The sequence below is a fragment of the Aulostomus chinensis genome, chromosome 17, assembly GCF_037954235.1.
Source record: "Aulostomus chinensis isolate RoL2024-O1b breed Wild chromosome 17, RoL_Achi_v1.0, whole genome shotgun sequence".
In the NCBI taxonomy this organism is placed as follows: Eukaryota; Metazoa; Chordata; class Actinopteri; order Syngnathiformes; family Aulostomidae; genus Aulostomus; species Aulostomus chinensis.
Genome location: NC_141336.1, coordinates 10,843,697 through 10,870,759, shown reverse-complemented (window position 1 = coordinate 10,870,759; position 27,063 = coordinate 10,843,697). Strand labels below are relative to the sequence as shown.

The 27,063-nt window shown below is 39.5% G+C and overlaps 2 protein-coding genes and 1 long non-coding RNA gene across 5 annotated transcripts; 2 read left to right on the top strand and 1 right to left on the bottom strand.

The window, feature by feature from the left end:
* The first annotated feature begins 12 nt into the window (after window positions 1-12).
* Window positions 13-10,733, top strand: LOC147246267 (kinesin-like protein KIF3B). The gene is made up of 8 exons (XM_086183513.1): window positions 13-1,680; window positions 1,763-1,864; window positions 1,964-2,086; window positions 3,443-3,561; window positions 5,648-5,764; window positions 7,414-7,528; window positions 9,000-9,178; window positions 9,964-10,733. Exons 1-8 carry the CDS (start codon window positions 286-288, stop codon window positions 10,112-10,114), a joined length of 2,301 nt encoding a protein of 766 aa, XP_086039639.1. The 5' UTR covers window positions 13-285; the 3' UTR covers window positions 10,115-10,733.
* On the bottom strand, window positions 8,079-11,609 carry LOC147246266 (uncharacterized). Of its 2 annotated transcripts, none has more exons than XR_015109905.1 (5): window positions 11,076-11,609; window positions 10,079-10,190; window positions 8,998-9,175; window positions 8,531-8,597; window positions 8,079-8,439 (listed from the first exon to the last, which is right to left on the bottom strand). It is a non-coding gene; the product is annotated as an uncharacterized LOC147246266 (long non-coding RNA). The 2 variants fall into 2 exon arrangements; XR_015109906.1 differs by having other exon boundaries at window positions 9,053-9,175.
* On the top strand, window positions 10,861-26,954 carry asxl2 (ASXL transcriptional regulator 2). 2 transcript variants are annotated; one of them, XM_086183512.1, is made up of 12 exons: window positions 10,861-11,056; window positions 12,225-12,307; window positions 13,386-13,494; window positions 13,655-13,793; window positions 16,886-17,004; window positions 18,067-18,187; window positions 19,500-19,556; window positions 19,742-19,902; window positions 20,143-20,239; window positions 20,375-20,480; window positions 21,649-22,360; window positions 22,723-26,954. In XM_086183512.1, exons 1-12 carry the CDS (start codon window positions 11,000-11,002, stop codon window positions 24,469-24,471), a joined length of 3,510 nt encoding a protein of 1,169 aa, XP_086039638.1. In that variant the 5' UTR covers window positions 10,861-10,999; the 3' UTR covers window positions 24,472-26,954. The 2 variants fall into 2 exon arrangements, with proteins under 2 accessions (XP_086039638.1, XP_086039637.1); XM_086183511.1 differs by having other exon boundaries at window positions 13,652-13,793.
* The last annotated feature ends 109 nt before the right edge of the window (window positions 26,955-27,063 follow it).

Sequence of the window (27,063 nt, the reverse complement as noted above, 5' to 3'; positions counted from 1 at the left end):
GGCTGTGTGGGCTGGGCTGGCTGTTTTTCTCGCAGCATCCTTTCTGTCTTGTGGCACTGCTTCCTTTGGGAGAGAAGACGGAGGAGGTGAACCTGCGTCTGCCGCGATGATGAAGCGTCTCAAATCAGCTCTGATGGGGTGTGACTTGTCCGACTGACCGCTTTTACCGGGAATAGAGTGACGCTGCTGCTGCTCGCCCATGGAGCGTCACATAGCAGACACCGCCCGAGATATTTGCAGTTCATTGCGGGGAGGTTAGTGCGTCTTTTTAATTCTTAGCCAGAGATGTCTAAAAGCAAACATTGCGAGGCGGTGAGGGTCGTGGCCCGCTGCCGGCCGTTCAGCAGGAAGGAGGAGACAGCGGCTTGTGAAAACATTCTGGAGATTGATGACAAACTGGGGCAGATCACCGTTAGGAAACCGAAGGCACCACCTGATGAGCCAATGAAGGTGTTCACCTTCGATTCCGTGTATGGATGGGATTCAAAACAAAGCGACATTTATGATGATGCCGTGAGACCCCTGGTGGAGTCCGTGCTCCGGGGCTTTAACGGGACCATATTCGCCTATGGGCAGACAGGGACTGGTAAAACATACACCATGCAAGGGGTGTCCAACGATCCAGAGAAGAGAGGGGTTATACCAAACTCCTTTCAGCACATTTTCACACATATATCCAGAACTCAGAATCAGAAATACCTGGTGAGGTCATCATATCTTGAGATATACCAGGAGGAGATCAGGGATCTCCTACGCAAAGATAACAACAAGAAACTGGAACTGAAAGAGAGCCCTGATTATGGGGTTTATGTGAAAGACTTGTCTTCAGTGGTCACAAAGAACGCCACTGAGATTGAACATGTCATGAACATAGGAGACCAATCCAGGTCTGTGGGCTTCACCAACATGAATGAACGCAGCTCTCGCTCCCATGCCATTTTTGTCATAACTGTGGAATGCAGCGAGGAAGGGCCAGATGGCGAGGACCACATCCGTGTGGGAAAGCTCAACATGGTTGACCTGGCTGGCAGTGAGCGCCAGACCAAGACAGGTGCTAAAGGGAGGCGACTAAAGGAAGCAACCAAAATCAACCTTTCCCTCTCCGCACTTGGGAATGTTATCTCAGCTCTGGCAGATGGAAAGAGCACCCACGTCCCCTACAGAGACTCCAAACTGACCCGCTTACTCCAAGACTCACTGGGCGGGAACGCAAAAACTGTCATGATAGCAACAGTGGGGCCTTCACATAAGAACCACGATGAGTCCTTGGCCACGCTGAGGTACGCAAGCAGAGCCAAGAACATCAAGAACAAGCCTCGAGTGAATGAAGACCCCAAAGCGGCTCTTTTGAGGGAGTTTCAGGCTGAAATTGCACGACTGAAAGCAAAGTTAGAGGAGCGAGGGATGCTGGCCAAGGAGAGGAGGAAGAGACGGAACAGCAAACGACTTAGTAAAAGTATGGCTGGTTTAGAAGAGGAGATCTTCCAAGAGACGGATGGAGAGTTTTGGAAGGCTGTTGAGGTGGAGCCAGATCATACAAAAGATGGAGGTGAGGTGGCTAAAGTGATGACCTGCCATGGCAGCAGCGAAAGGCTGAGGCACCTGAATGAAAAGAGAATAAGTGTGGAGGATATGCAGTGGGATCAAGATGCACTGGAGAAGATCGTGGAGAAATATAAGGTGATACCGTGATGATAAATGAGATTTTGGTGGAACAAAAGAAATTTGCATGAATAATTAATTTGTATGTCTTTGTTCACAGGCTATGGAGAGCAAATTATTAGTTGGGGGTAAAACAATAATTGATCATACAAATGAACAACAAAAAATGCTGGAGCTGAAGAGGCAGGAGATTGCAGAGCAGGTACATTATGTAAAAAAAAAACAAAAAAGAATATTTTTAGTTATTTTTTTCAAGCAAGTTTCTTTCTATTCAGCCATAATGTTGTCTCTGATTATGCAGATACGACGCGAGAGAGAGATCCAGCAGCAGATGATGCTGCAGGATGAAGAGAATTTGGAAATGAAGGATACATTCTCCTCCCTGCAGCAGGAGGTGGAACTGAAGACAAAGAAACTGAGGAAGGTAAGATGACTCCTTCACTGATGGGATGACCTTATAACTGAAGCTATGATTTATTCTGTCTTCACTTAAGTGGCTTTTCCAAGGAGGTTATGTAAACCTGCGTCTGTTTGGATGGTAGCATGATAATGCAAAAAATTCTGGGGTTGGTTAAGCAGGACCATACTAAACTTTGCAGCAGATCAAAATCACTTGGCGTATACATGAATTATTTTAGATTTTTGTGAACACTGCAAGATAAGGCATTTAATTGCTGAAATAATCAGAGGCTTGAGTGGGAGAAGGTGTTAAATAATTCTCCAAAATGTCCTGAGCACAAATTTTCACTCTTCACACAAATCTTCTTTGCCAGGATGTAGGCAAATTTGTCTTCTTTCACAAAGCTGTACAACCAAAAAAAAAAAAAACACCAAACAAGTGACAGTTATAAACTCCAGCTGCCGCACAGATGCCAAAGTTATGTGACACCATGAATGTATGGAGAGAAACTTAAAAGAAAACGATTTAAATTTGCTGTATTTTGCACATTTCTGAAACCATTAAAAGTGTTAAGCAGTCATCTGTCTCACATTTGAAAACAGACCTATGCCCTTTTCACTCTGAAAATGCATGTCGGGTTTTTGGACCCGCGTTTGCTCGGCATTTGGGCGCATTCAAAGCTTCCAGAAAACCCGGGTCTGAACTCCCGCTGTGAGGGCTGCGTGCATGTGTTTTTCTCTCTCGTACGTCATCGCGCTGACAACGTCATCATTTCACAAAAACGTGCGCCGGAACACTGAGAGGTAAACAAACGACAACGTGGATGTCGCCGAGTCGAACATTAGCGTTGTCTCTTTTGCAAATCATACAAACTCGGCGCAGATTTAAAAATGTCCGAGCGCTAATGCAGCGAAGGAGGATGGAATTTTTGGCTCGTCACGAAGGGAGCCGAAGAAGCTACAGGCGAAGCCTGACAGGCAGCACAGTGACAAAATCAGGATGCAACAGGAAGGTCGCGTGAAAGCTGAGACGACGCGGGTTGCCTTTTTCACACTGCAGGCGAGCCGAGCCGAGCCACTAAACACGGCGGTCGACGCGGGTCGAAATGCCGAGTCGATCCTTACGGAGTGCCCAAAATCCCGTGTTGACCTGCGTTTTGGTGCAGTGTGAAGGGCTCTATTGTAAGCCCCGCCCTTGTTTTGTTTTTTTTTTGGTACCCTCCAGTCACAGCTGTGGTTTGGATAGTTTGACTGAGGCATAGTGCTCATTTATGACGTATTTAATTGCTCAGTTCTATACAAACCTTTAAGGTTTTCAAGCAGAAGTCTAGCCTAAAAACAGCATTATTGCTCCTAATCAGTATGTCCGCGTTCTGTCCAGTTGTATGCCAAACTGCAGCTGGTGAAGGCAGAGATGAGAGACGTCTTCGAGGAGCACGTCATCACCAGACAGGAGCTGGAACAAACACAGAATGAACTCACCAGAGAGCTCAAGTACAAGTGAGTACCCACCTTACTATATCAGCATTGGTCTTTTTTTTTGTCAGTTGTATATAAATTGTTTCTTAATTTCTAAATGACAAGATTATTTAAAATGGATTTTGTGTGATTCTGAATTCATACCAAATAGAATAGATAAGAGGTTTGAAAAATTGGGAAAGGGGACCGATGATATTCTGGGAGCTCTTAAGAAACAAGGAGATTAAAAGTTTTCAAGAGATAAAAGACCAACATAGTCTAACAAATATGGATTAATACAGGTACTTGCAATTAAGACATTATCTAGAGGAAACACTGAGGGGAACCATAGAGGGGAGGGGTTAGAAGTTATTGAGATGTTCACGGCAGCATAAGATTCAAAACTGGGGAAGAAGTTAATTTCAAAATCATGTAAGGGGGTGGAAGACTTAAAAGGAAATCACACTGTTTATGTAAAAGAGAGGTGGTAGAAGGTGGCAAATATTGTCATATCAGTGGATGAATGGGAAGAGATTAATGAACAACTTGTTCTTTATCTTGGAGAGATTATGGGTGGAAGAACATCTTAAGACGTTTTCAAAACCAGCACAGACAAGTATCAGGATACAAAATAAAGCGATTATGTGGAGCTGATAAAGCTGACCATTTCCACGTGTTCTGGAGTTGTCCTTTCATTGGCAGCTACTGGCAAGAGCTTTGAGGTGTTATACTCGAGGAAACTGGGCGTCGATTTTCCAAGATTTGGAGACAAATATATTTACAGAATTATGCTGATTGCAAGTTTAAAAAAAAGTGATTACCAGAAAATGGATGAAGACTGAGGTACCTGAGGTTGAGGACTGGGTTGAAGCTATGCACATTGTAGAGGAATTGTGTTTGATGAAGGCATTCGTCAGACACAAGAAACAGGCTGGAGACTCAGTGATGGCTTAGTCTGGACACTTTAATGGACGTTCATAACAGATGTTCATCGCTGTGAGATGAGGTTGAGTCAGCTCCCCCAGAACATCTGAGTCCCCCCCCCCCATACGGATGTACTAGTAATGTCGGCCGCTACCAGTAACACCTAATTGGAACATCCAACACAATGTGACCTTCACGCAGTCTAAACACAGCGATGCATCTGGATAACGCTGCCGTCGTAAGAAGGATTCTAACAACGAATTTACGATTATAAAAGAAATTATGAAAGATACCACAGGTTCACTCCCAGCCCCAGGTCAAGGCCCAGGGTCAGATCAGCTCTTATCCTTACAGACAAATTATGAGAATAAGACCAAGAAAGTTAAAACGAAGGATACCAGATGAAATTCCTTATCATATATAGGATGGAAAAGTTACCTTTCTCTGTGAGATGTACGTCTTGGGGGGGCGGGGGGACCCTAGTTCATAGCTACAGCAGTTGAAATGTTCTGTTTCTTTTTATTTTACTGTATTCACAACACTGGTGATATGGTAAAACTGTGTCTTTAATTGGTCAAAATTTATGGTACAATGTAAATAGCTACTATGTCCTGGACATGATTTTATTTAAGTATATAAATCGGCATGGTTATTCTTTGTTTTGATTTAAAGTAAAAGACAGAGGAAGCTCGTCATGTTTAATTTATAGAAACTGGATTGGAAAAAAGAAAATAAGTCACTGTGCACCAGATGTATGCAGAATGTATGTGAAAATGTTCAATAAAAAGGCAATAAAAAACTAATAATTTCTACATAACGATGTAAAATGATAGGTTTTTTTTTGCATGTATTTCTAGTGCTGGAAGATGTGGACAAAAATCATACATCCTAATATTTTTTTTTATCAAATTCCTTCACAAGAGTATAATAATGTGACACTGATGTAGGGCTGACTGTTGGTGCTTTCATAAAATATGAACACAATGAGATTTTGATGAATAACCCAGTATTATGAATATAATAGGTAGGTTAGTAAAGGCAGAACAGCCCAGAAAGATGCATTAATTTAATGTTATGCAGCTTTTAAAATCAAGAGAAGATTATACCTAGACCGCGCTATATCACAATATAATCTTCTCAAAAATGTAAGACAATGAGAATGAGACTTCAGGAGACTCCAACTAACTTGCATTGTATTTTTCAGATACCTTCTCATCGAGAATTTTATACCACCAGAAGAAAAGAACAAGATCATGAATCGGCTGCATTTTGATTGTGAGGAGGATCAGTGGAGACTCCAACCTGTCATTCCACCAGAGAGGTCAGTGAATTCATTTTACCATGTTTACAAATCCTATAGTAAGTAATTGTCCTGCTGGGTGGAATCCATTACGTTAGCAGCTGTCATTGTCCTCAATAGATAAATGCATTATGCGTTTTGCTTTTTCACAACTTTTTGCTTGAATTGGTCTCCTGTTATTGTTTCAAATTCTTCTGATGACAGGCCTGGGTTATATTGTTGAAAAATATATCACAATAAAATATTTCATGTCTGTTGAAGCCAAGACAGGTCATACCTGCTATTAATTTAAGATTGCGAGCTTCATTACTTTGGGATCACAAGACAAATTAATTTGTAACAAGAAAACAAAACTTGTAATCTTGTGACAATGAGATGATTAACTTATTATTGAGAAATAATGAATTAACAATAATAATAATAATAATAATAATAATAATAATACATTTTTTATGGGCACTTTTCTAAACACTCAATGTCACCCTACAAAATCAACAATAAAACACTCAGTTCATCAACAAGCAGTCATAAAAGCAGGCAATACAAAAACATGATAATACTAATTATACTACATATTAATACTACTACTAAAAAGAGAACAAGAGACAGGGTGGGGTCATGAAAATTAAAGGGAGTAAGCCTGTCTGAAAAGATGAGGTTTTAGTTGATATTTGAAAGTGGTTAAGAACACAGAGTGTTGAATGCAGTGGGGCAGAGAGTTCCAGAGGTGGGGGAATGATCGACTGACAGCTCTAGACTCCATAGTAACCAGACTAGAAGGTGGGAGGATGAGCTGGATGGAAGAAGAGGCCCTGAGAGAATGAAGGGGAGTCTTGAATTGGAGCAACTGGAGATACTAAGGGGCAAGATTGTTGAAAGCTTTGAAGATAACTATGTTTTCTTATTATAAAGAGATGACAAAACCTTCATCGCATGATAATGGGGTGAATTTATCTTCTTATAACAAGATAATATCCTGTAACCATGAGATCACGGTATAAAAAAAACTTTCATTCAAATACGGCCTTTCTCGGCTTCCCTAAACTTATTCAGCATTCATTATTGATAGATCATGAGGAAAAAGGTGCTATCTTTTCATGTTATCAGCTGAAAAACTTCACATACCGGTGAGCTTACCTGTCTTTTTATGAACAAAACTCATCACCGTCTGCATTCATTTTCTTACTTTACAATCATGATTTATTTACAGTAAGTCAGTGGTGACACCAAACATGACTCAACATGTTTCCTATGTGTTTTCATCACGGTTTGCATGTAATTTTGTCTAAATATAACTCCTCATTCAGTAAATTCCTTTTGTTGCAGTGTCTATTGCTGATACATATTGTTTCATTGCCAGGTCGATGCAGGGGTTTTTGTGTTGCTCATTCCCAGTGTATTTTCTGATGCTACCACAGAGTGGCCAAATTCTTGAATTGTTCCCAGCAATGTGAGCAGCAGTGACATAGATAGGTTCTGCATTCTGCCATTCTGAGACACAAATACACTTTTGTGATGAAGACCTGATTTCCCTTATGTTCTTCTGTTCTGAGACAGTGGAGATTTGATCACATGTGAGCCACACGATTAACTGAGGTTTACTTACATCTCGACTACTACAACGACTTGAATTGCATTTAACAGCCTTCCCTTCTGGTATCTGCCCCCAGTGCTCCCACTCAGGTTAAGAGAAGGCCTCTCTCCGCTGTTGGATACAAGAGGCCAATCAGCCAATATGCACAGCTAGCTGTTGCCACGGCAACCGGGGCCCCATCTAGATATCAGGTCAGTGCCTGCAGTGCTTTTGCTAACTGTCCAGAGTCAGAGATGTGAAACAGTGGTTGCACTAGGGCTAGCCGATATGACTTAAAATCAGTATCATGATTATTTTAAACTTTGACCTCGATTATGATAAATGAATAATTTTTATAATACACGTTTTTATACTGTCCATATAGTTTTCTGACAAGCTCTGTACTGTCAATATGCTGAAACTATTGAGGAGGAGTACTAATCTTTTTGAGCAAGAGTCATGAGAGGCTCTAAATGCTGGTTTTTGATACATTTTTTGCTTAAATGACCATCCCTAGCTGATTAAATTGTAATTTTGATTTAGAGCTGAAAATTTTGTGAAAATATCTAATTGTATATTTTATCTGATAATGCAGGTGTTACATGATTCATGATATTAGAACATTTCTTGTTGAATTTATTCACATTTTAGTTGAAAACCATTTTAAAAAGATGGTGTGATTTTTGTGGGGATCTGTAGTTTGATGTTGAGACAACTGAATTAAAAACAGATACACCTTTTTTGGTTTATTCAAGATGCACAATCAATAAAACAGTTTTTCCCCTAAAATGACAAGGTGATGATGAACAGTAGATGCTTGGATTCTTCTCTATAAGGTCATTTATGTCCGTGGGCAGCTCCTCAATGGTGGTGTTGTAGAAGGTCTCAATGTCCTTCAGGGTTCGCCTGCCATCCCTGTTCACCAGGGTGATGGCAGCTCCCTTTCGTCCAAACCGACCACCTCGACCAATCCTGTGAAGGTAGATCTTCTAGTTTGATGGGAGGTCATGATTTATGACCACAGACACCTATTAAACATTGATGCTTCTTGCCAGAAGAGTAGTTCCACTGGATCCTGAGCCGATCTCCCTCATAATCACGTCCCTCTGGCTCTGGTCCATCTCTGCATGCAGTGCAGAGACAGTGAATCCTCTTGACTCCATCTGCTGAATCAGCCACTTGACTTTCCTGAGAGTGTTTGTGAAGATGATTACCTGTATGATGGTAAAGGAACTGCCAGTACCCAGGACAGCTGCACCACCTGTGCCCTGTTTTGCAGGACTTGAAAGATATAGATTTGTTCCTTTAAGCCTCAGCTGAGCATTTAATCAGCCTCATCCATAACAAACATGTTAATGCACTTGGAACAAAGATGTCTGCGATTAAACATATCCAAGACTCAACTGGGGTTCCCACAACAATCTGAGGGGCTTTGTCCCTCAGCCTCCCAATGGATGCTGGTGCCTCCACTGCAGGCATAGTAAGTGACTCCCGTGTAGTCACCCAGAGCCAGCTTCCAGTTCTTTCTCGGCCCATGCTTCACCCCTCCACCAAGTTTGGTGAAATTTGACTAAATATTTTTTGTGTAATCCCGCAGTCGAAAACATTACTTCTGTAGTGGAGGTAAAAAATTTAGTATATTATAATATTATATCATATATTAACCTTCATCTGCTCTTACAGGCTGAGAATATCATGCTGTTGGAATTAGACATGTCTCCGCCCACCATGTTCACCTTGAACCTGGATGGAGCTCATCTGGAGAGAGCATTCTCTCCCAGACTGCTGCAGGACTTCCTGGTCGAGGTTCCGATCCGAGAGAGGACCCGTTCATCCTCACGGGTTCGGAAGTCCCAATCCTGGTGAGAGATCATGGTTTCATATATCAAAAGCATAAATCACAACAGTTGGTGTTACACTTACAGATACATTACTGCTGATCCATACCCTCAATGAAGTCGGAATGTGATTCATTTTAATCATCAAATGTATGATGTACACAAGAATTAGACTTTACAGTAAACCAAGAAAATAGCAGTATGTAAACAGATGGGCAAGCAAATAAAAAAAAGCCAATACTGTGGGAAATTAGCCCATTTTCATTCCTCTCTTCAACTCAACTACAAGACAACAGTCTCTCCTGAAATTAGCGTAACTCTGTCAAAAGTGATCATATACACTTTTCTCCAAATCAGTCTTTGCTCTGTCTCTATGACTATAAGTAGGGTTGTGTGTACATTTCATGATTATATAGGAGGATGATTACTTCTGGACAAACCAGAATCCTGAACCATATGCGTTTGATAACTTTTGACTGAGGTATGCTAACACTTCCCACCCATAACCATTCATTGTGCTAAGCTAACTAGCAGGCAGCCGGTCTATGTGGGTCTCAGCAGCGTAAGGGAGAGAAGATATCTATATTCTTATCTGGGGAGGGTTGCAAGTAGGAGTATTTCCCAAAAAGTTGGCGTTTTGAGATGACATGAGAGGACTTTGAGAAACACATTACAATAAACTAACAGCAAACAGGACGACATGAACAAATTGAGTAAAGTCTAGACTGTAGTATTTATACACAAGTTAAGTGGTGTAGTATGGTTCAGTAAATAATGAATGTATTGCTTTTAACGATTCAATTCTACAGGTATCAGGCACCACAAGCAGCTTCGGTTGCGTCGTCCTCATCATCTATGGCATTGGCATCAGGATCTCAGAGCTTCTCTCCCAGTCAGAGACAAAGACCATCCTCTGCTTCCTACCTTCCACTTGGGGGTCCAAGTCCAACCAGCCCCTGAGATGCATCAATAGCACAGCATACAAGGGCTGAACCCAGTTCCAGATGGCACAAAAGACTCCATACCGGCACTGGCACTTGATGAGAAGAAAGCCTTAGATTAGCCTTCGATTAAATATTGAATTCAAATCAAAAAAGAAAAAATAATTTCCGTAAGCATGAAGCAACCAAAAAGATTAAGCTCATGTGTTAAACGAATGCTTGTCAAATTAGTTCATTGGTTAGCGAAGCTCTTAAGGTTATCTTTCACAGTTAGCTGGCTTTTTGTCTACTGTTGCGTAAGCCATTTAGGTTCTTGTGACATACCCAGCCCTCAATAAATAGCACAGACACAAGGTAACATAATTGATTTATTTTAAATTTACTTTTTTTTAAGGATAAAACATTTGAAATCCGGGAGCATGCATCCAGTCATGGAGGGTGACAGTGGCCGAACTGTCAGAGGAACCATCCTGTATTCTTGAAGAATTGTTGCTTCAATTTCTCGCTAATGTAATTGTGAGCCAAAAATATAAAAGAAAGCTTGCATTGCTCTCTTGATTAGCTGCCTTATTTTTTCATAGTTGTGAACTTGTGAAAAGTAAAATTTGCTTAAGTGTGAAAATAAAGATGATCTTGAACAGTCAAAATGTATTTTCCAAAAAAGCTGAAGTTAAGCAATGTGTCTCTGAAACTGATTGTTGATGATAATTATGCAAATACATGTGGGAAACTTGCTGACATTGAAATGACAGATAAATACAGTAAGATGACGTTTCCTTCTGGGTCACATGACACTTTACAGTAAATCCAACATGGCAGACGGAGTGGGGCCTACGCGGTAACTTAAGCAACATTTCATCTGAAACAAGCAAATTCAACACTACTCTGCAACAGGACGTCCACAATGAGGGAGAGACAGAAGAAAAAGAAGGGGAGAACGTGGGCGGAGGCCGCTAAAACGGTATTAAACGTACCCTTACCTGCCGTTTGTTGTGGTGGTTTTCCTTGAACGCACCCACTTGTACAAACTGTGTTTATGAGTTCATGACCTGCTGGTGAAGACGAAGTGTTGCGTACACACCGAGCGCCAGGCCTCTGTTGACGGTTTGGAAGACTGTTGTTATTAGCCGCCGAGCTCTATATCTGTCACCGTAAAGCAATAAGGGAACGCGGAGAATTTGTCGTGTGTGCATCCAAGCATGTTTCCAGAACCCCTGCCTGTTGTGTGCCTTGCCTTCTTGGGTGACATGTCTGCCAAGGTTTAAGTTAAATTAACTATACGTAGAGAACTAATCACCTCAGCTGTTCTCGCTAGCCAGACTAGCATGCTAGTTGCTGCTAACGCAACTCAGCACGTTAATAAGTTTGTTTGACAGCATTGACTATTAAACTAAACAAATGTGCCATGTCTGTGTTAAACTAATTTTCTCTATGCTATCTTATACCTGTTACTGTTGTTCAAGGTAATTTTTTGCATATTTGGCGACATATCTGTAGACTTCATTAATGTTACTAGCATTATAGCTTCTTTAGCTTGCTAATGACTACAAAACACAAACCATGGAAACATTTGTTTCTTAATTAAAGCGTCGTGTCATTGATTGTATGGACATCTGCTCATTTGCTGTTGTACCAATTTATGGTTATACCCTTGGCTGCTATGTTGTCAGAATGTTTAAGCTACTTTCCTAACACATTTTTAAGTGTTATTTTATTCTGACTCAGAAGCGATCAAATATTTACTAAACAGCTATATATTTCCAGAAATGTCACAATGACTTTGTAAAAACGTTATCGTATCATAAAGGCTTTCTGTGAAATATGTTGCTTTTAACTGACATAATACAGTATTACAGCACTGTTGCATGCTCTTGCTGCATTCCCTCTTCATGTCACATCAGATGACCTAGTGCCTTGGTCACATGTCACAGCAGAGGCTATATATCTGAATATAATACAGTTAAAGGCTTCAGAGAGGTTTTGTTTATTATATCTTGCACTTAAAACTGTCAAGACATGTCAGAACTCTTTAGTATGCCTAACCTTAAGGCTGCACCATGTGTAATGCAACACATGCCCTTTGGAATTACCAAAAATGTTGACATATCTTTCTCGTGTTCTAATTTTAGGTTTTGGAGAAATACCCCAACACACCTATGAGCCATAAAGAAATCTTGCAGGTTATCCAAAGAGAGAGGCTGAAGGAAATCAGGTAAACATATTTGTGGCATCACCGCCGACACATATTTTCACAAGAGACTACTTCAATTTTCTCTGTTATTGATAACTTATATCATGTACTTTCCTTTTTCTTCACATCATAGTGAATATTTTATACTCAATTTCTAATGGTTTTATTTCTTTTTGTTTCATTGTCACTGTTATCATCCAGAAGGTAAGAACAAGCTAGCCCCCCCCCCCCCAACACACCTCTTACCTTAATAAACTGACTACAATGCCACTTTGTTTGGGTTTACTTTTTGCATGTTATTAACAATAACAGGTTCAACTGCATAAAGACAAAATTTTAGTCTCATTGTAGTATTTCATTTAAACCCATATCTATTTAGTCACCTGTTGCATAAAAAAAAAACATAATATTTTCTGGTATGATGTGCTGATAGCAATGTTTTTACTATTTGACATAAGAATGAATTACAGCGGCATGCCACGATCCAAAGAAAGAGAGGGGACATTAATTTAATTACATAATTATCTAGCTTCAGCTACTCTGCAACTTTGTGTAGGATAAGCTGTGTAGGTAATAGATGAATGGATTGTCTATATCTGTAAGCCTAACGAGTTATATGTATTGAGTGAATCACTTATTGCGAAACGAAACACAATTTTCTATTAAATAACATTTTTATACCCAATATTTGGACATGTGAATTTTTGAGAACATAAATAATAGAATTCTGTGCATCTCACCAGGATTGTATTATTCTGTGCTGTCAGTTCATTTGTTAGTCTTGAAAATCTTTTTCAAACCCAGGCAAGATTTTTATGCAACAGTCATAGTTTTGTGAGACTAGTTAAATCTGAGAATATACACCCGCTAAAATGATCCTCTTGTCCTGAACCACTTTTATGCAACTGATTGCTTTTTAAGTTTAAACTGCCTCATGTCTACACTAATATGAGTCTGAACTGAACTCACTCGTTTTCCTCCTGATGCATGATAGTGATTTCTCCCCAGATATCAGACCAGCCCCCTTGCTTCTCTTCTCCCAGCTGTCTGAATTACTTGAAAGTAGATATGTAATTAGCTTTTTCTTCTAATGATACAGTGGAACTTCACCGTTGGCATGTCTGAATGCAATGCTGCACACAAACTCTCGTGGTGAGGAGGGGATCTTCTACAAAGTTCCGGGCAGAATGGGCGTTTACACATTAAAGGTTAGTCAGACGCATTATTCACAAGACATACATGATGGGTGAAAGGGCTAGTAAAAGAATAAATAGATTTTATGTGGTTAGCTTTGGGTGAATTCTTTCAGTATAGGTTGTGTCCATCCGCTTATTTTTGTTTGCTGTTGGTCTGCTTTATCTTTAGAAGGACATTTCGGATGTAGCAAAGGAACTGTCTGAGGAGGGATCTGAGGAGAGCAGTGACAATCTCTCTGACTCCCGAAGCACAGAAAACAATGGCAGTGCCAACACCCAGGAGGGCAGGCGAAGAAGGTGGATGCGAAGAGGTACAGTCTGTTAACTACAGCATGATGCTCAACCACTTGCTTGGAGAAAGGTAGATACTCAGTTCTTTATCAACATAGGCCACAGTAGATCATAAAGCATTGAGTAAGAGCTGTAGCTACGCTGGTTGAAAAAACAAAAAACATTATTTATTGAAAGACTGTACCATGCAAGTCAACACCCTATCTAATAGGAAACCAGCTGACGTAGCAGTAGTCAAGCCAAATGGAGGGAAAGTAGCTTCATTGCAAACATATTACACCATGTCTACGTGAGATAATTCCTGTAACACACTGAACATATGAAGCTATAAATGTAGCTAAATGTTGTCTCCTGCAGTACACATGCATCTTCTCTGCAATCACTTCCCCTGTGTTCTGTGCTCTCATGTTACCAAAAGAGGAGAAATTAATGTTAAAAATTCCTTGTTTCAGTCATGGTACTCCTTCTGGGTTTTTACAATAATTTGATGAGCTGCCTGTGTTACTCGAGACCAATAGAGCAAATGAAATCTTGGTGTAACCAGTATGTTTGTGTTTGATCATTGGCAGCACAGATGGTCACACTAATCCAGACAGCAGTCTGCTACACAACACAACAGACAGATCCTGAGCAGCAGCCCACATTAGTTTTCCTGCTAAAATCTCCTTCTTATCTAACTGACTTAGCTTGTTCGGCAAGCCATCAAACAGTGCTAATATTATTTAGCTAGGTAGATAATCAGCTGCTTAGCTTCAACACATTAAAGATGCTTCATGCCAGTTTGTAAACTGGCTATGGTCAGTCATATTCATCTCACAATACCCTTTTGAACCTCAAGAGGCAACAGTGACTCACAGTTGTGCAAAGCAGCCCTACTGTAAACTCCCTCTGGATGTCTTGTAATCTAATTTCTTTATGTTGGGCCAGTTTGTGACCAAATGTTAGGGTTGGAACATGAATCAACAGGTAGATTGAGACATTCAGCTCCATCCTAACACTACATACCTGTGCAGCACCCACATTATTCCTAATTAGGAGTAGGTTTCGTTAACTGATGATAGGATACTGTCACAATAGTTTTACCACAATAAAAAAAAAAGATCAGGGTACAGCAATTCTGCAGTAATTGAAATATAGCAAGGCAGTAAATCCAGATAAAAGTTGAATTCATAGGTCAAACGTGGAATTATGCATTCATTCATTCACTGCATTATTGTGTAGAGATGAAGCAATGTACAACAATACATGTAAACTAAGCGACTCCTTTACACACAGAATTAGTAACCCGAAACCATCTGTTTCATTAAAAGCATAGATTATTTTGCACAGTATGCCAATATCATATCATAAGAGAAAGTATGACTATATTTTTGTCCACCAAGCTCCTTATTATGGACGAGACCCTGACATATTGAACAACTTGGGACCACAGCTTATGAAAGAAGCTTGCCTTGGTTCTCATACTGTCTGTGAGTAGTGTTTTGAAACATCGAACATAAATAAAAAGCTATCCATGAACAGAAAAATCTTCCCAGTGAGGAAGCATTACTGCTCCACGTGCACAAAAAAAATCCCTATGCGCTCTGGTCAAAATCGAGGAATGGGAATGGAATAGATCTTTTATGGCCCCCAAGTAGCAATCACCAGTTTTTGGACTGAAAGCAGCAAGATAGCAAGCCATGACATCCAGCCCAATCCTACTGGCAGCACCTTGTCTCGACATGATGAGTAGCTACTGTACTTTGTCTTGCCTCAGTTACATATATATATATATATATTATATATATATATATATATATATATATATATATATATATATATATATATATATATATATATATATATATATTAGATGTATATTAGATATATATATAGATATAGATATTTTATATATGTATATATATTTTATATATAGATATTTTATATATGTGTATATATATATACATACTGTGTGTGTGTGTATATATATATACATATATATATACATATGTGTGTATATATATATATACATATATATATACATATATATACACATAATGTGTGTGTGTGTGTATATATATATATGTATATATATATATATATGTATGTGTATATATATGTATGTATGTATATATATATGTGTATATATATGTATATGTATATATATGTGTATATATATGTGTATATATATATGTATATATATGTATATGTATATATATGTGTATATATATGTGTATATATGTATATATATGTATATGTATATATATGTATATATATGTATGTATATATATGTGTATATATATGTATGTATATATATGTATGTATATATGTATGTATATATATGTATATGTATATATATGTATATATGTATGTATATATATGTATATATATGTATATATATATATGTGTATATATATGTATATATGTGTGTATATATATATATATATATGTATATATATATGTATATGTGTGTGTGTGTGTGTGTATATATAGTTATTACACCAGCAGTCTTGCAGCCTGCCAGCTATTGTCAATCAAAACATCTAATCCAACCTGTAGCAAATGCTACTCTTGATTATATCTGATTGCAGTGCAACCTTGTAGAATGGAGCTTTTCAGAAATTATTTTGTTTTTCTCTGGCTGTTCTCTCACCATCTCTCATTATTTTTTCTCTGCCACTTTAATTCTATAAGTGACTGTTCAACAGGAAACTGTATTTTCTTCAGTTTGACCCGTGACCACTTCCTCATTATGCACAAGTTGCAGCTGCCAAGCAAATAACCTTGGGCTTCTACTGGGTGGGAGGGCTCCTGTTTCGTCTTAGTTGTGAATGAATTAAGGTGAAGAACCACAAAGTCAAATTCAAATGATGTTATATTAAAGCAAGAGTAATTACCATGCAATTTTAAAGATGGTTATTTTAAAATAGACTGCGCAGCAATTCTTCCAAACAGTCCCTGGACATGTTCAGACCTTTTCTACTAATATGATATTTAAGCAAGGTAATGTAATCTGCGTCTTTGTGCACAGTCGTGGTTTCAGTTTCATCAAAACAAAAGAGTGATGGGATAAAGTCTGTACACCACCCTCAGGAAGTGTATTTTGTAACATCTGTGTTTTTGTACCTCACAGTTCCCTCCAAGCTGCAGTCACAGCCGTCATCTCCACAGCCTCGATGCTCTTCGCCTTCTGTCCCCACCAGTAAACTCATCTCTCCCTCGCAGAAACACAGCAAGAAAGCTCTGAAACAGGTACTGATCAGTCTATATTTCTTGTCTTGTATATTAGTGTTCATCTTTCAGTCTAGTGTCTTCTTGACAAAAGCTCTCTTCTCAGATATTTCAGTAGTTCCTGCCACACCCTCAAACAGTCACATTCACCCATACAAAGCCGTAGTTCGCTCCATTTTGCGACATACGAAAGTACATGATTTTAAGCACATTCATTTTTTTTTATATAGTGTTTCTTCATTGACGAGTATAAAGTTTTTAAGGAGACTGCTTTCATATCAACAACAGTACTGTACTGCTATGTCACCTGCCAAGATGGTTTAGTTTTAGGTGTTGTTTATTTTTGTATATCAAGAGGAAAACAAAAAAAACAAAACTATCAGGCCAATTTTCATTAATTTGTCAGTAGTATTCCATTCAAATACTGCTGGTTAACCACAAGAGGGATTAAGCTGGTTTTGTGGCCGTTTTTGGATTTGTGTCCCTCAATGTGCTTTCCAATTAGGATTTAAAGTTTGTTTGACCTGCCTGGGCCACCATAATTTAACATCTTGTGCTGATTATTTAAAAACTAAAAGTGAGGCGTCAGGGAAAAACACTTATAGCTGTTTTACAACATTTTCCTATGGGCTACTTTTTGCCTATTTTGTTCAATTTAATTAGGTTTCACTTGAATGCACACATTATAATTCACTCCATCTGTGCTGATGTGGAGTTTTTCAGATCTTCAAGACCAAATTGTAGACATTTATTGGGCAAAGGCAACATTTAAAGTTGGTTATGATATTTCTGCTTTAGACATCTATTGTGCATTTTATTTCCTTACAGTAATTTCCTGAATATTTATCAGTTTAAAAAAAGGAACCCTGGAGAACTGTGTTGAATTTTTTTTTCTCTAAGCTTGTGGTATTTTGTTGTTGAGGTGATCAGACTCCCTGACAAATTAACAAAACAGAGATGATTTATGCTTGTGTTACGCAACCCTGTGGGAGTAGTTGCAGGAAAACAGTGGGCTATGCTCATTTATACTCTCCTTTTCTCATATTCCTAACATTTTTCTTTCCTTATTTTACTTCCTTTTAGGCCTTGAAGCAACAGCAACAGAGAAACCAGCGCAGACAGGGGGCAATGCCAACCACCTCCAATCCCAGACTGCTTCTGAAGACCATCAAAGACATGGCTGACAACATTACGACCAAGACAGGTAGGTGATAGCTACTAAAGCTGCATGGTGAAACTTTTTTTTCTTCTTTTAGCTTCTGCCATTTTGTTAGAGTAATTAAAAGAAACTGCTGATGTTGCGGACACTTGCATGATGTATGATGTGATGCAGTGATTATACGACACAGATGTTATTTTAATTGTGTTGTCAAATGAATATGAATGTCAGGAACTTTTAAATGCCCATTTTTCACAAGGGCTGTAACAGAATCTAAGAATGTGGTCGCGGTGTCAGATATCCTCCACAGCAACCCAATAAAAAGTTTAACATGTCAGAATAATTTGCATTTTCAGGCCAAGTTTGACATCTCCTCTGACATCCTCTTGGCATTACTGACCAGCCCCCCCCCCCCCCGCCCCCTCCAAAAAAAGGAAAAAGTTTGTTGAGTTGTGGCCATACTCTGTGAGTTCAAGGACAGATTGAAAAAAGTTTAATGTTTGTTAGAAATAGTGGAGGCTTCAGCATCACATTGAGTAGCTGTTTAACTATGCTTTATCATCATTCTCTAACAACCTGTAAACAGTTTTGCAACCATGATTGTTTGGAGTTATACTTCTGGCATTTCCAGGGAAAAATGTCCAAATACTTGAAATAGTTTTACAATTACCATCCTGCCCTAGAACATTTAAGCACCATTCTTGGTTGCCCCCAGTCTCTTCTCCTCTTTCAGAACCCACCAACCAAGACAAATTTCGCCAATAGCGGTGGATAGCTTTCTTTTTGGGGCTGTTCTCTCAGTGAAGTGAAAGGCATCCAATTCCAGAAACTTTTCCTGGACACTTCTTTGGTTTTTCCGTTATGCTCTCCGCTGCTTTAGCTTACTCTGTTGCTATGCTTGTGAGCAACATAAAGGGGGGTTGACATAAAATATGTCACTACATGTGCGCAAGTGTAAGAATTCAAACCAGACAGCAGATTTGTAAGATCTGTGTACAGTGAATCACAGAGAGATTTATCTGGCATGGATAGCTTTAGTTTGGCAAGGACTTGATTGTAGTCGAGTTTAAAAAAAAAATCCAATACTCACATTAATAAATGCACCCTGTCTTACAAGATAGGTATTTATCCAGCTCACATAGCTGAGCTGTGATTAAATATTTTACTTATGTTCACTGCATGGTTTTACACCCAAAGTTCCTTAGGTATTTTCCTGTTGTAACTGAGACCACAGTGGCATTGTATCATCATTCAGCCATGACCCATATAGTATAATTGAGAGCATCGGTGTGGGAACAGAAAGTCTGCTTCCTCTGCTGCAGTTTCTTAGTGCTTCTCCTCGTCCTTTGTCTTAAAGATCTTTGCCACCCAGTTGTACCCAGGAAGGTTTCTCAGAGGTCAAGACGTCTGGCAGGTAAGTCTGATTATCAATCTAATTCTCAAGTTGGAAAGTCTGGCAAAGTTATTTTCAATCCATTGTAGAATTATCTCTTGTAGTTTGTCAGAACCTTTAGTTTTGAGTCTTATTAGACTAAAAACAAATTCAGTTTTCTTACATCGATGGATGTATTAAAAATACTTTTCCTTTTTGTATTGCAGGGCAGCTGAGGCGTACCAAGTGTAAAATAGACGTAGAGACACCAGACTCTATTTTGGTTAACACCAACCTGCGGGCAATCATAAACAAGCACACCTTTTCTGTCCTGCCGCCAGACTGCCAACAGAGGCTGCTCAGACTTCTGCCTGAAGTTGACCAGCAGGTGTTTTTATGTTTCTTTTTCATAACGTATCTAATATTATATTATCAAGATATTATTCATGTAATTTTTCAACTGTCGTTTAATATATTATCTTGTACAATAGTTGGCAAAAACAGTTTCGGACACAGATCAATATGGCTTTCTTTCATCTGTGTTGACCAATTCTAAGAAGCACAAGTCAGTATTCTGATGGATTGATTGTGATGGTGTTAGTCATAATATTGTGCCTCCTCTCTGCAGGCTTGCATGGATGGCCTTCTGAAGGTCACCAGTTCTGCCTTAAACAATGAGTTCTTCACATCGGCAGCACAGTCTTGGAAGGAAAGGCTGGCTGAGGGTCAGTGCAACTGCTGTCAATGAATAATGACAGCATTCAGTTCACATTCAAAGAAAAAAAAATATGCCACCAAGGTTCAATGTAAACACACAGAACAGAAGGTCTTTTTCACTGATGTCACTTCTGTCTTTATAGGAGAATTCACTCCTGAGTTGCAGCTACGAATGCGCCAAGAAATTGAGAAGGAAAAGAAAGTTGAGCACTGGAAGGAGACCTTCTTTGAAAGCTATTATGGTGAAAAGTAGGTTTTCTTTTAAATTGAAAATTTTGTCTCCATTCACTGATCCATTGAAGTTTGGAGAGGGTAGAAGGAAAGTTATTTGGTATTGTCAGAAGAACAGTAGAATGGCCACCTTGATTTAGTATTTCACAGCAAAATCCATTGAACTTATTTTAAAATGGATTATTCAAATTGATGGATTTTTTTACTCAGTCAGCTGAGATTGTAAGTGGGATCTTGTGTTTATCTTCTCAGTGCCATTGTTTTTTGGATGTGTTAGAAAATCTTCATACTTCCATATCACACTGTTTTGGGATGCAAAAAAAAGTACCTCATAACAGTGGGGGCTAAGTGGGCTCCGTCTCGGCTTCGATTCCATTTTTTGTTCGATTTTGTTGATGACAGTGGTACAGCTCACTCATAATTGTTATTTCGTCTCTGTCGTTAAGATTAAAAAGTATAACAAAATGCAAAATATTGTAGGATTCCCCCCCGATATGTTATCTTATTTCCCAGTTATCTACTTAAAATAATTTTGTTTTCTACCACAAACACTCAGTGCTTCTGTGTTTGCTGGGGGTGCAGGTGTAATGTTATCTTGCCAAGACTAGCATCCCCTCCATCAGGGAAACATCGCACAGTGAAACAGGGTGAAAAAGAAGCAAGCGACTGTAAATGAAAGCCGAATGAAGTAGAGACTCTTGAAATGAGCAGAAAAGAAACGATATGCATATAAATTAGGTAAATAACATGAATAAAACATTCAGTTTTATGTTTTTTCATTAATTTTTTTATGTTTGGCTTCTTGGGAGAGCAGGAGTCCCTTTGGGTGGTAGGCCGCCTCCCCAAGGCAATGCCAGGGGAAACACTGCATAATGTATTGCATTGATCTTCCTGCTGCTTAAAAAGGCCTCTAGATTTGGAGGGATATTGATTGTATATCAAGATGCTACTCAAAGCAGTCTGTGAGAGGATTTCTGATCTCATATTTGATATCAGTAACAATGAAACTACGCTTGTGTATTTTAGTCATGTATGTGTATGACTAAAAGTGTGGGTAGTTTGTGTAAAACCATGTATGTAACAGATGCCTGTGTTTATCTACTTTTATGAAACATTTCATGTGTCTCCTAATTAATTTATCAGTTGATTTTTGTCTCTCTACTATCCTCTTCTTTTTTCTGTATAGCTCTGGACTGAGCTATGAGGAATCTAAGGACTTGACAAAGGCTGACCTGAATCAGGACTCTGCCAGGTCTGAGTCTCATTATACAGGACCTGGCGTTCAAACACTGGAGGAAATTAAGGCCTCGAAGGACAACAGCCAGATGACTGGTGTGGCAGCCACAGTCAAAGACCTGAAGCTAACCCAGTCACCGTCACAGGAGCCTTTGAAAGTGCAGCCTGCCCAGAAAGAGTCTCTCTCCATCAATGAACCCATGAAGACTCGACGCTCTCAGTATGTCGAGGATCGTAAATTGAACACAGCTGGTCAGTCTGGGCCTGTGTTGATAGAGAGGCAGACTGAACGAAGAACAGTATGCACACTGCTTGAAAGTCAGCATAAGGAAGAAGTGAAGGAGGAAAATAATGAACTCCCCCAATCACCTGTCAAGACAAGCCCTCCACTAAAGGCCAGCCCAGAGTTAAGACAGGATCAGTCTGTGGTCAAGACTGCTGAGGAGAGCGAGGAGGCCGGTTCTGAGCCTGGAGGTTCCTCGGACCAACTAAAGAGAAAGTCTTTCAGTGAGATAGAGGGTGATTTTACACCAGAGAAAAGACCCCGCATGTCCTCAGTTTCCTCAGTATCCTCAGTTTCATCTGTATCTCCTCCAGCATCATCCATATCAAGTCCTGCCACTCCTACTCCATCGACAAGTCAGAGAGTTCCACCACTCAAGGTAGGAAGGATGTCTGTGGATGTTTTGTAGAGGTCTCTTCTATCATCATAGAAGGCTCAAAATGTAAAAAAACAAAACAAACATAACACCTGTTGGCTGATATACAAATTTATGTACTTGCTTGGACAGCAGCTGTGCAAGCTTGGATTCAATACAATGTCGAAAACAAAGGTCACAACCCACCCTGGCTACACAATCAATTTGTGGTCATAACCCTTTAAAATAACTAAACTTGCTTTTATTGTAATATGGATTTGCTCTAATGCCACACATACATAGTGGGACACTGAGCTGAAATGTTTTTTTTCTAGGCATTTTTCTTCCAAGGAACATACATTAATGAGTTTTTTGTTACATTGCAGATCCCAGTGTCAAGAATTCTTCCTGTTCCTTTGTCGCCGAGTCAAATCTCTCCTAGAACACCTCTCCCTGCCCCACTGAGCAGCCCAGGCCGTACTGGTGCTCGTACTCTGGCTGACATAAAAGCCAAAGCCCAACTTGCCCGAGCACAGCGAGCAGCAGCTGCTGCAGTGTCATCTGCTTCTAAGGGAGCAGTGCCCGGGCCAGGGCCTGGTGGAGGCAGTGCTGAGCAGACGCAACCCTCGCCAAGCCCCAGCCCAACATCCCCACAGGCGTCAACCAGGTTACCATTTACCAGCAGCAGCAGCAGTCAGACCTGTAAACCTGTTCGCCTACTGGACTCCTTTAATCCAAATCAGTCTCAGATCTTCTACTCAAACAAAACTGATCACAAACTGGAAGGTAATTCTCCTACCACTGTTAGCACAGCACCCCATATCCTTCAAAAAATTTCTGACTTTTCATCGCAACCCATGAGTGGTCAGGAAATCCCATCTCTCGCTGGAACATCAACCAGGACCAGCTCCTGTATCCCTGCAAACAATCCGCTAGTCACTCAGCTTCTCCAGGGAAAAGAGGTTCCCTTGGAGCAGATCCTCCCAAAACCTCTAGCAAAGGTAGAGGTGAAGATGTCAAACATGCCCTCGTGTAATAAGGGGAAGATGTCACTTCCAGCCACTGGCGGTCATGCTGAGCACAAAGCTGATAAGCAGGTGTCCCAGCATTTCAGTACATCAGGACGGGTTTTCTCAGAGTACACGCGACAACATAGGGAACTTCCTGATAAGGAGACTCAGCAGCAGATTTTACAGGCACTAATGCAGAGAAAGGTCCAGCAGAGCCAACCTTTTGGAAGTTTGGGGTTTCAGCCGCCTCAGTACGAAGCCCATCGAACAGTGCACACAGAGGAGCATCAGGGCCAACCCAGGATTTCGGTGGGCTTTTTGGGTCGTAAGAGGATGCCCAGGCCGGCCATGACGGGACATTATCTTCTCAATGTGTCCACATATGGGAGAGGGCCAGAGAGCAAGAGACTGTACCAGTCTGCCATCCCAAACGTATCCAGTTTAAAAAGGGAAAGCACAGACGGGGAAGAGGCAGATAAAGAGGAGGTTAAAACGGAGCAGCAGGGATACTCTGTAACCAAGGGTGATGAAGCAGGGCGCATTCATCACTGCCTCAACATAAAAACTGAACCTGGATCAGAGGACAGTGCTGCTAATGGTAACAGCATCAATGCCCCAGCCAAAGACACAAGTCCCTTTTCTCAGTCCCAGGGTAAGCAATTCGAAGTCTGCAACAATAATCAAGGAAATTCTGAGCCATATCTTACCCAAATGGACCCTAGTCACCAGCGGCCATCTGCCTTTCAAACCCAGAGAACGCTTGATAATCAGGAGCCTGTGGTAGCTTCACGCTACGGTGGCACTATCAGCATGTCTGTACCTCACACTTTGAACCACAGCTCCGCAGGTACGGCTTCGTCCACATCCTCGTCTGAGGCTGATGGTGTTATGTCTTTCTCAGTGACTGTTACCACCATACCTCCTAATAACTCCTTAGACCACAGCAACCAGGGTGAGCCCTCACCAGAACAATCCTTCATTGAGGGTCCTAGCATGGAGGACGTGCAGTCTAAATGCTACTGCAGACTGAAGGCGATGATCATGTGTAAAGGATGCGGAGCCTTTTGTCACGACGACTGCATTGGCCCCTCCAAACTGTGCGTCTCATGTTTAGTGGTACGATGACACAAAATCAAAAACAAATAGAAGGGTTTATTTGCTTTGATTGAGACACAAAGCAGGTCATTCAGAATCAGTTCCAAAATCATTGCTGGATTAAAGCACATTAGCCACGCACCATACAGAGGAGCCAACAAGTGGTCGCTGTTGCAAAGATTTACACTGGATGATCTTTCGTTTCACCAACATCTAGGAAACGTTTTTTTTTTTGTGCAATCATTTTTGAGAAATGTCAATCAGTTTTCAATCAAATCAGTAGTCTGTCAGGTGTAATATTACATCTGGTGGTGTTTGCACTCAGCTTGGATTAGTGTGATATATTTTTTTAAATATATATTTGTGTAGTTTTTCAAAAAAAAAGGAGGGAAAATGAATGTTGCTATTTTTGTAGAACATAATGACTTGTGTTTTAGACTGACACTTTTTTATTGGGCCTAATCAGTCAAAGGCAAAAAAAAAAAAAAAGGGCGCTAATGATAATCATTTGTTGTAGAGTACCTCCTATTTGGCATTTATGCACGCATGGCAGGGCAGTGCAACTTAAAGAAATTATTTTATATACATCTGTACATTTATTACTGAACACACTCAGATTTAAGAAAGTTCATGTATAGTTTTAGAAAGAATTTAAAAAGGATACTATATAAAAAAAAAAAAACAATCCTAAGGTTGCACATAAGATAATTTTGTGACGAACAGTTACAGGGTGAAGCACTTGAAAGCCACCAGGATATAAGAAAGTGTGTACAGCACTTAAATTCAGACATGGGGTAAAATCCTTTATGTAAAAATACTTTTTATGTTCCTTTTTGTGACAGCAGATCGAGACCTTTTCCATTTCAGGTGAAGGTCGAGAGTCACCTCCTACTGTGTGAACTAGTATTTTCTCCCCAAACTGTTGGTTTGTAGATATTTGTGTCCCTAGAAGTGTGTTTTTCATGCTTGTATGTCTGTATAGGTAGAGTAAATGACAGCTACAGTGGCAAAGAGTAAACGAAACACTTAAGACAAGGAGAAAATGAAGGTTTTATTTCAGTGTAAATATTTGTTCATTCTCGGTATAAACCTAGATGTAGAGATTTATTTTATTGATGCAAGAAAAATGTTAAAGAATATCCAGTGGTTTATTACAAATATTTTTACTGTGGAAAGACGTTAAAACGCTAAATGCTTTAGCATACTGTGCTGCATTAGTCTAAACTGTTCAGGATGATTCAGCATAGCATGTTTCCATTTAACAAAATGATTTGGAGGTGCAATATATTATGCCGATTAACAGACTGCTGTAACACTTCACTTTAAAACACATTGTCCTTTAAAGTAATGGTGTATAAGGATGATCCAGCACATTAGTGGCACAAAGTTTTGTTATAACTTTGTTGAACATATGTAGTGACTTCAGCAAAAGAAGCATGCTTAATTTACCACATACAAATCGTTGTGAAGCGTGACCTGAGGAGGGTTATTTGGATGTTCATAAACTCACAAAGAGACATCAGTTATATTTTAAAAATTTCCTAAAGTTGAAAAGTAAGTTTTATAGCAATCAATTCCAAGGTAAAATGCCAAAGTCACCTTAAAAAAAAAAAAATCAGATCTTGTTTTTAATGTCTGACTAGTTAATCAAAGTAATATATTTTAATATATTTTAATATAAAAAAAATCTATTTGCTGATTGTTTTTTGAAAATCAACAGGGTATTTACTCTTCATAATATATTGGCTGTCCATTTTTCCAGTAATTTTGTTTCCGTGGGACAGACCACCATACACAGAGTAATGTGTCTTTTATAATTCAAATTGCCCAGGTATCTGTATGGCCTAGATCTATATTCTCCATAGGGACATGTCCAATGTGTGTATCTTTTTATCTGTCAATATTTGTGTCATTACCTTACAAAAATGCAGCAATTCCTTTCAGAGGGACCAATATTACGTCCCTGGACTTTTTCTGTGTCCTTTCTGAATTTATTGGTCAGTAAATGGGAAGAAATTTGGTTGCGAGTTCACCTATTTAGCGTAGTTATTTCACTAATATTTATGTTGACACAAATTTAATATATCCTTCATAAATTATTCCATTTCATTTCGTTGAATGTGATACTGTGTTTAGTCGTGTTAATTTAAGGACCGGATTGAACTAAAGAAAAAAACAAACAGAACTCCACCGACACTTAATCACAGGCAGCTGAAAATGTTGTTAAAAAGGACTGAAAGTCTGGCAGCAGGCCCCACCATCCTCCCTCTCACTGATGTTACCAGTTGTGTGTGCATTTAGAAAACATGTTTATGTGGAACTTGCTGGGGGTTAAAGTATCACAGGCAGCCACCACACCACCATTTAAAATGTTTGTCAATTTGTGAATTTGTTAAACATGTCTGTCATTTTGTCTCCATTTAAACTCCAGGTGAATGTAATATAATAATCAGCACTTGTAAACCAAGCGTATTTTATCGAAAATTATAGATTATTATGAATAAATCATGAAAGAAGATGTATTTGGTGTGTTTTCAGGGGGTTCTTTTTCTGGTGTATTCAAAAGCAGATTACAAGGTTGAGGTCCTTCTAAAAACATTCTTCTGAGGTTTTGAACGAGTC

Bases quoted from the DNA above. Each gene is read 5' to 3' on its own strand.
- LOC147246267 (XM_086183513.1), top strand. From the start codon at position 286: ATGTCTAAAAGCAAACATTGCGAGGCGGTGAGGGTCGTGGCCCGCTGC. The intron at 1,865-1,963 runs GTACATTATGTA...CTGATTATGCAG, and splicing joins GGCAGGAGATTGCAGAGCAG to ATACGACGCGAGAGAGAGAT. The intron at 3,562-5,647 runs GTGAGTACCCAC...TGTATTTTTCAG, and splicing joins ACCAGAGAGCTCAAGTACAA to ATACCTTCTCATCGAGAATT.
- asxl2 (XM_086183511.1), top strand. From the start codon at position 11,000: ATGAGGGAGAGACAGAAGAAAAAGAAGGGGAGAACGTGGGCGGAGGCC. The intron at 12,308-13,385 runs GTAAACATATTT...CTAATGATACAG, and splicing joins GAGAGGCTGAAGGAAATCAG to TGGAACTTCACCGTTGGCAT. The intron at 13,794-16,885 runs GTACAGTCTGTT...TGTACCTCACAG, and splicing joins AAGAAGGTGGATGCGAAGAG to TTCCCTCCAAGCTGCAGTCA.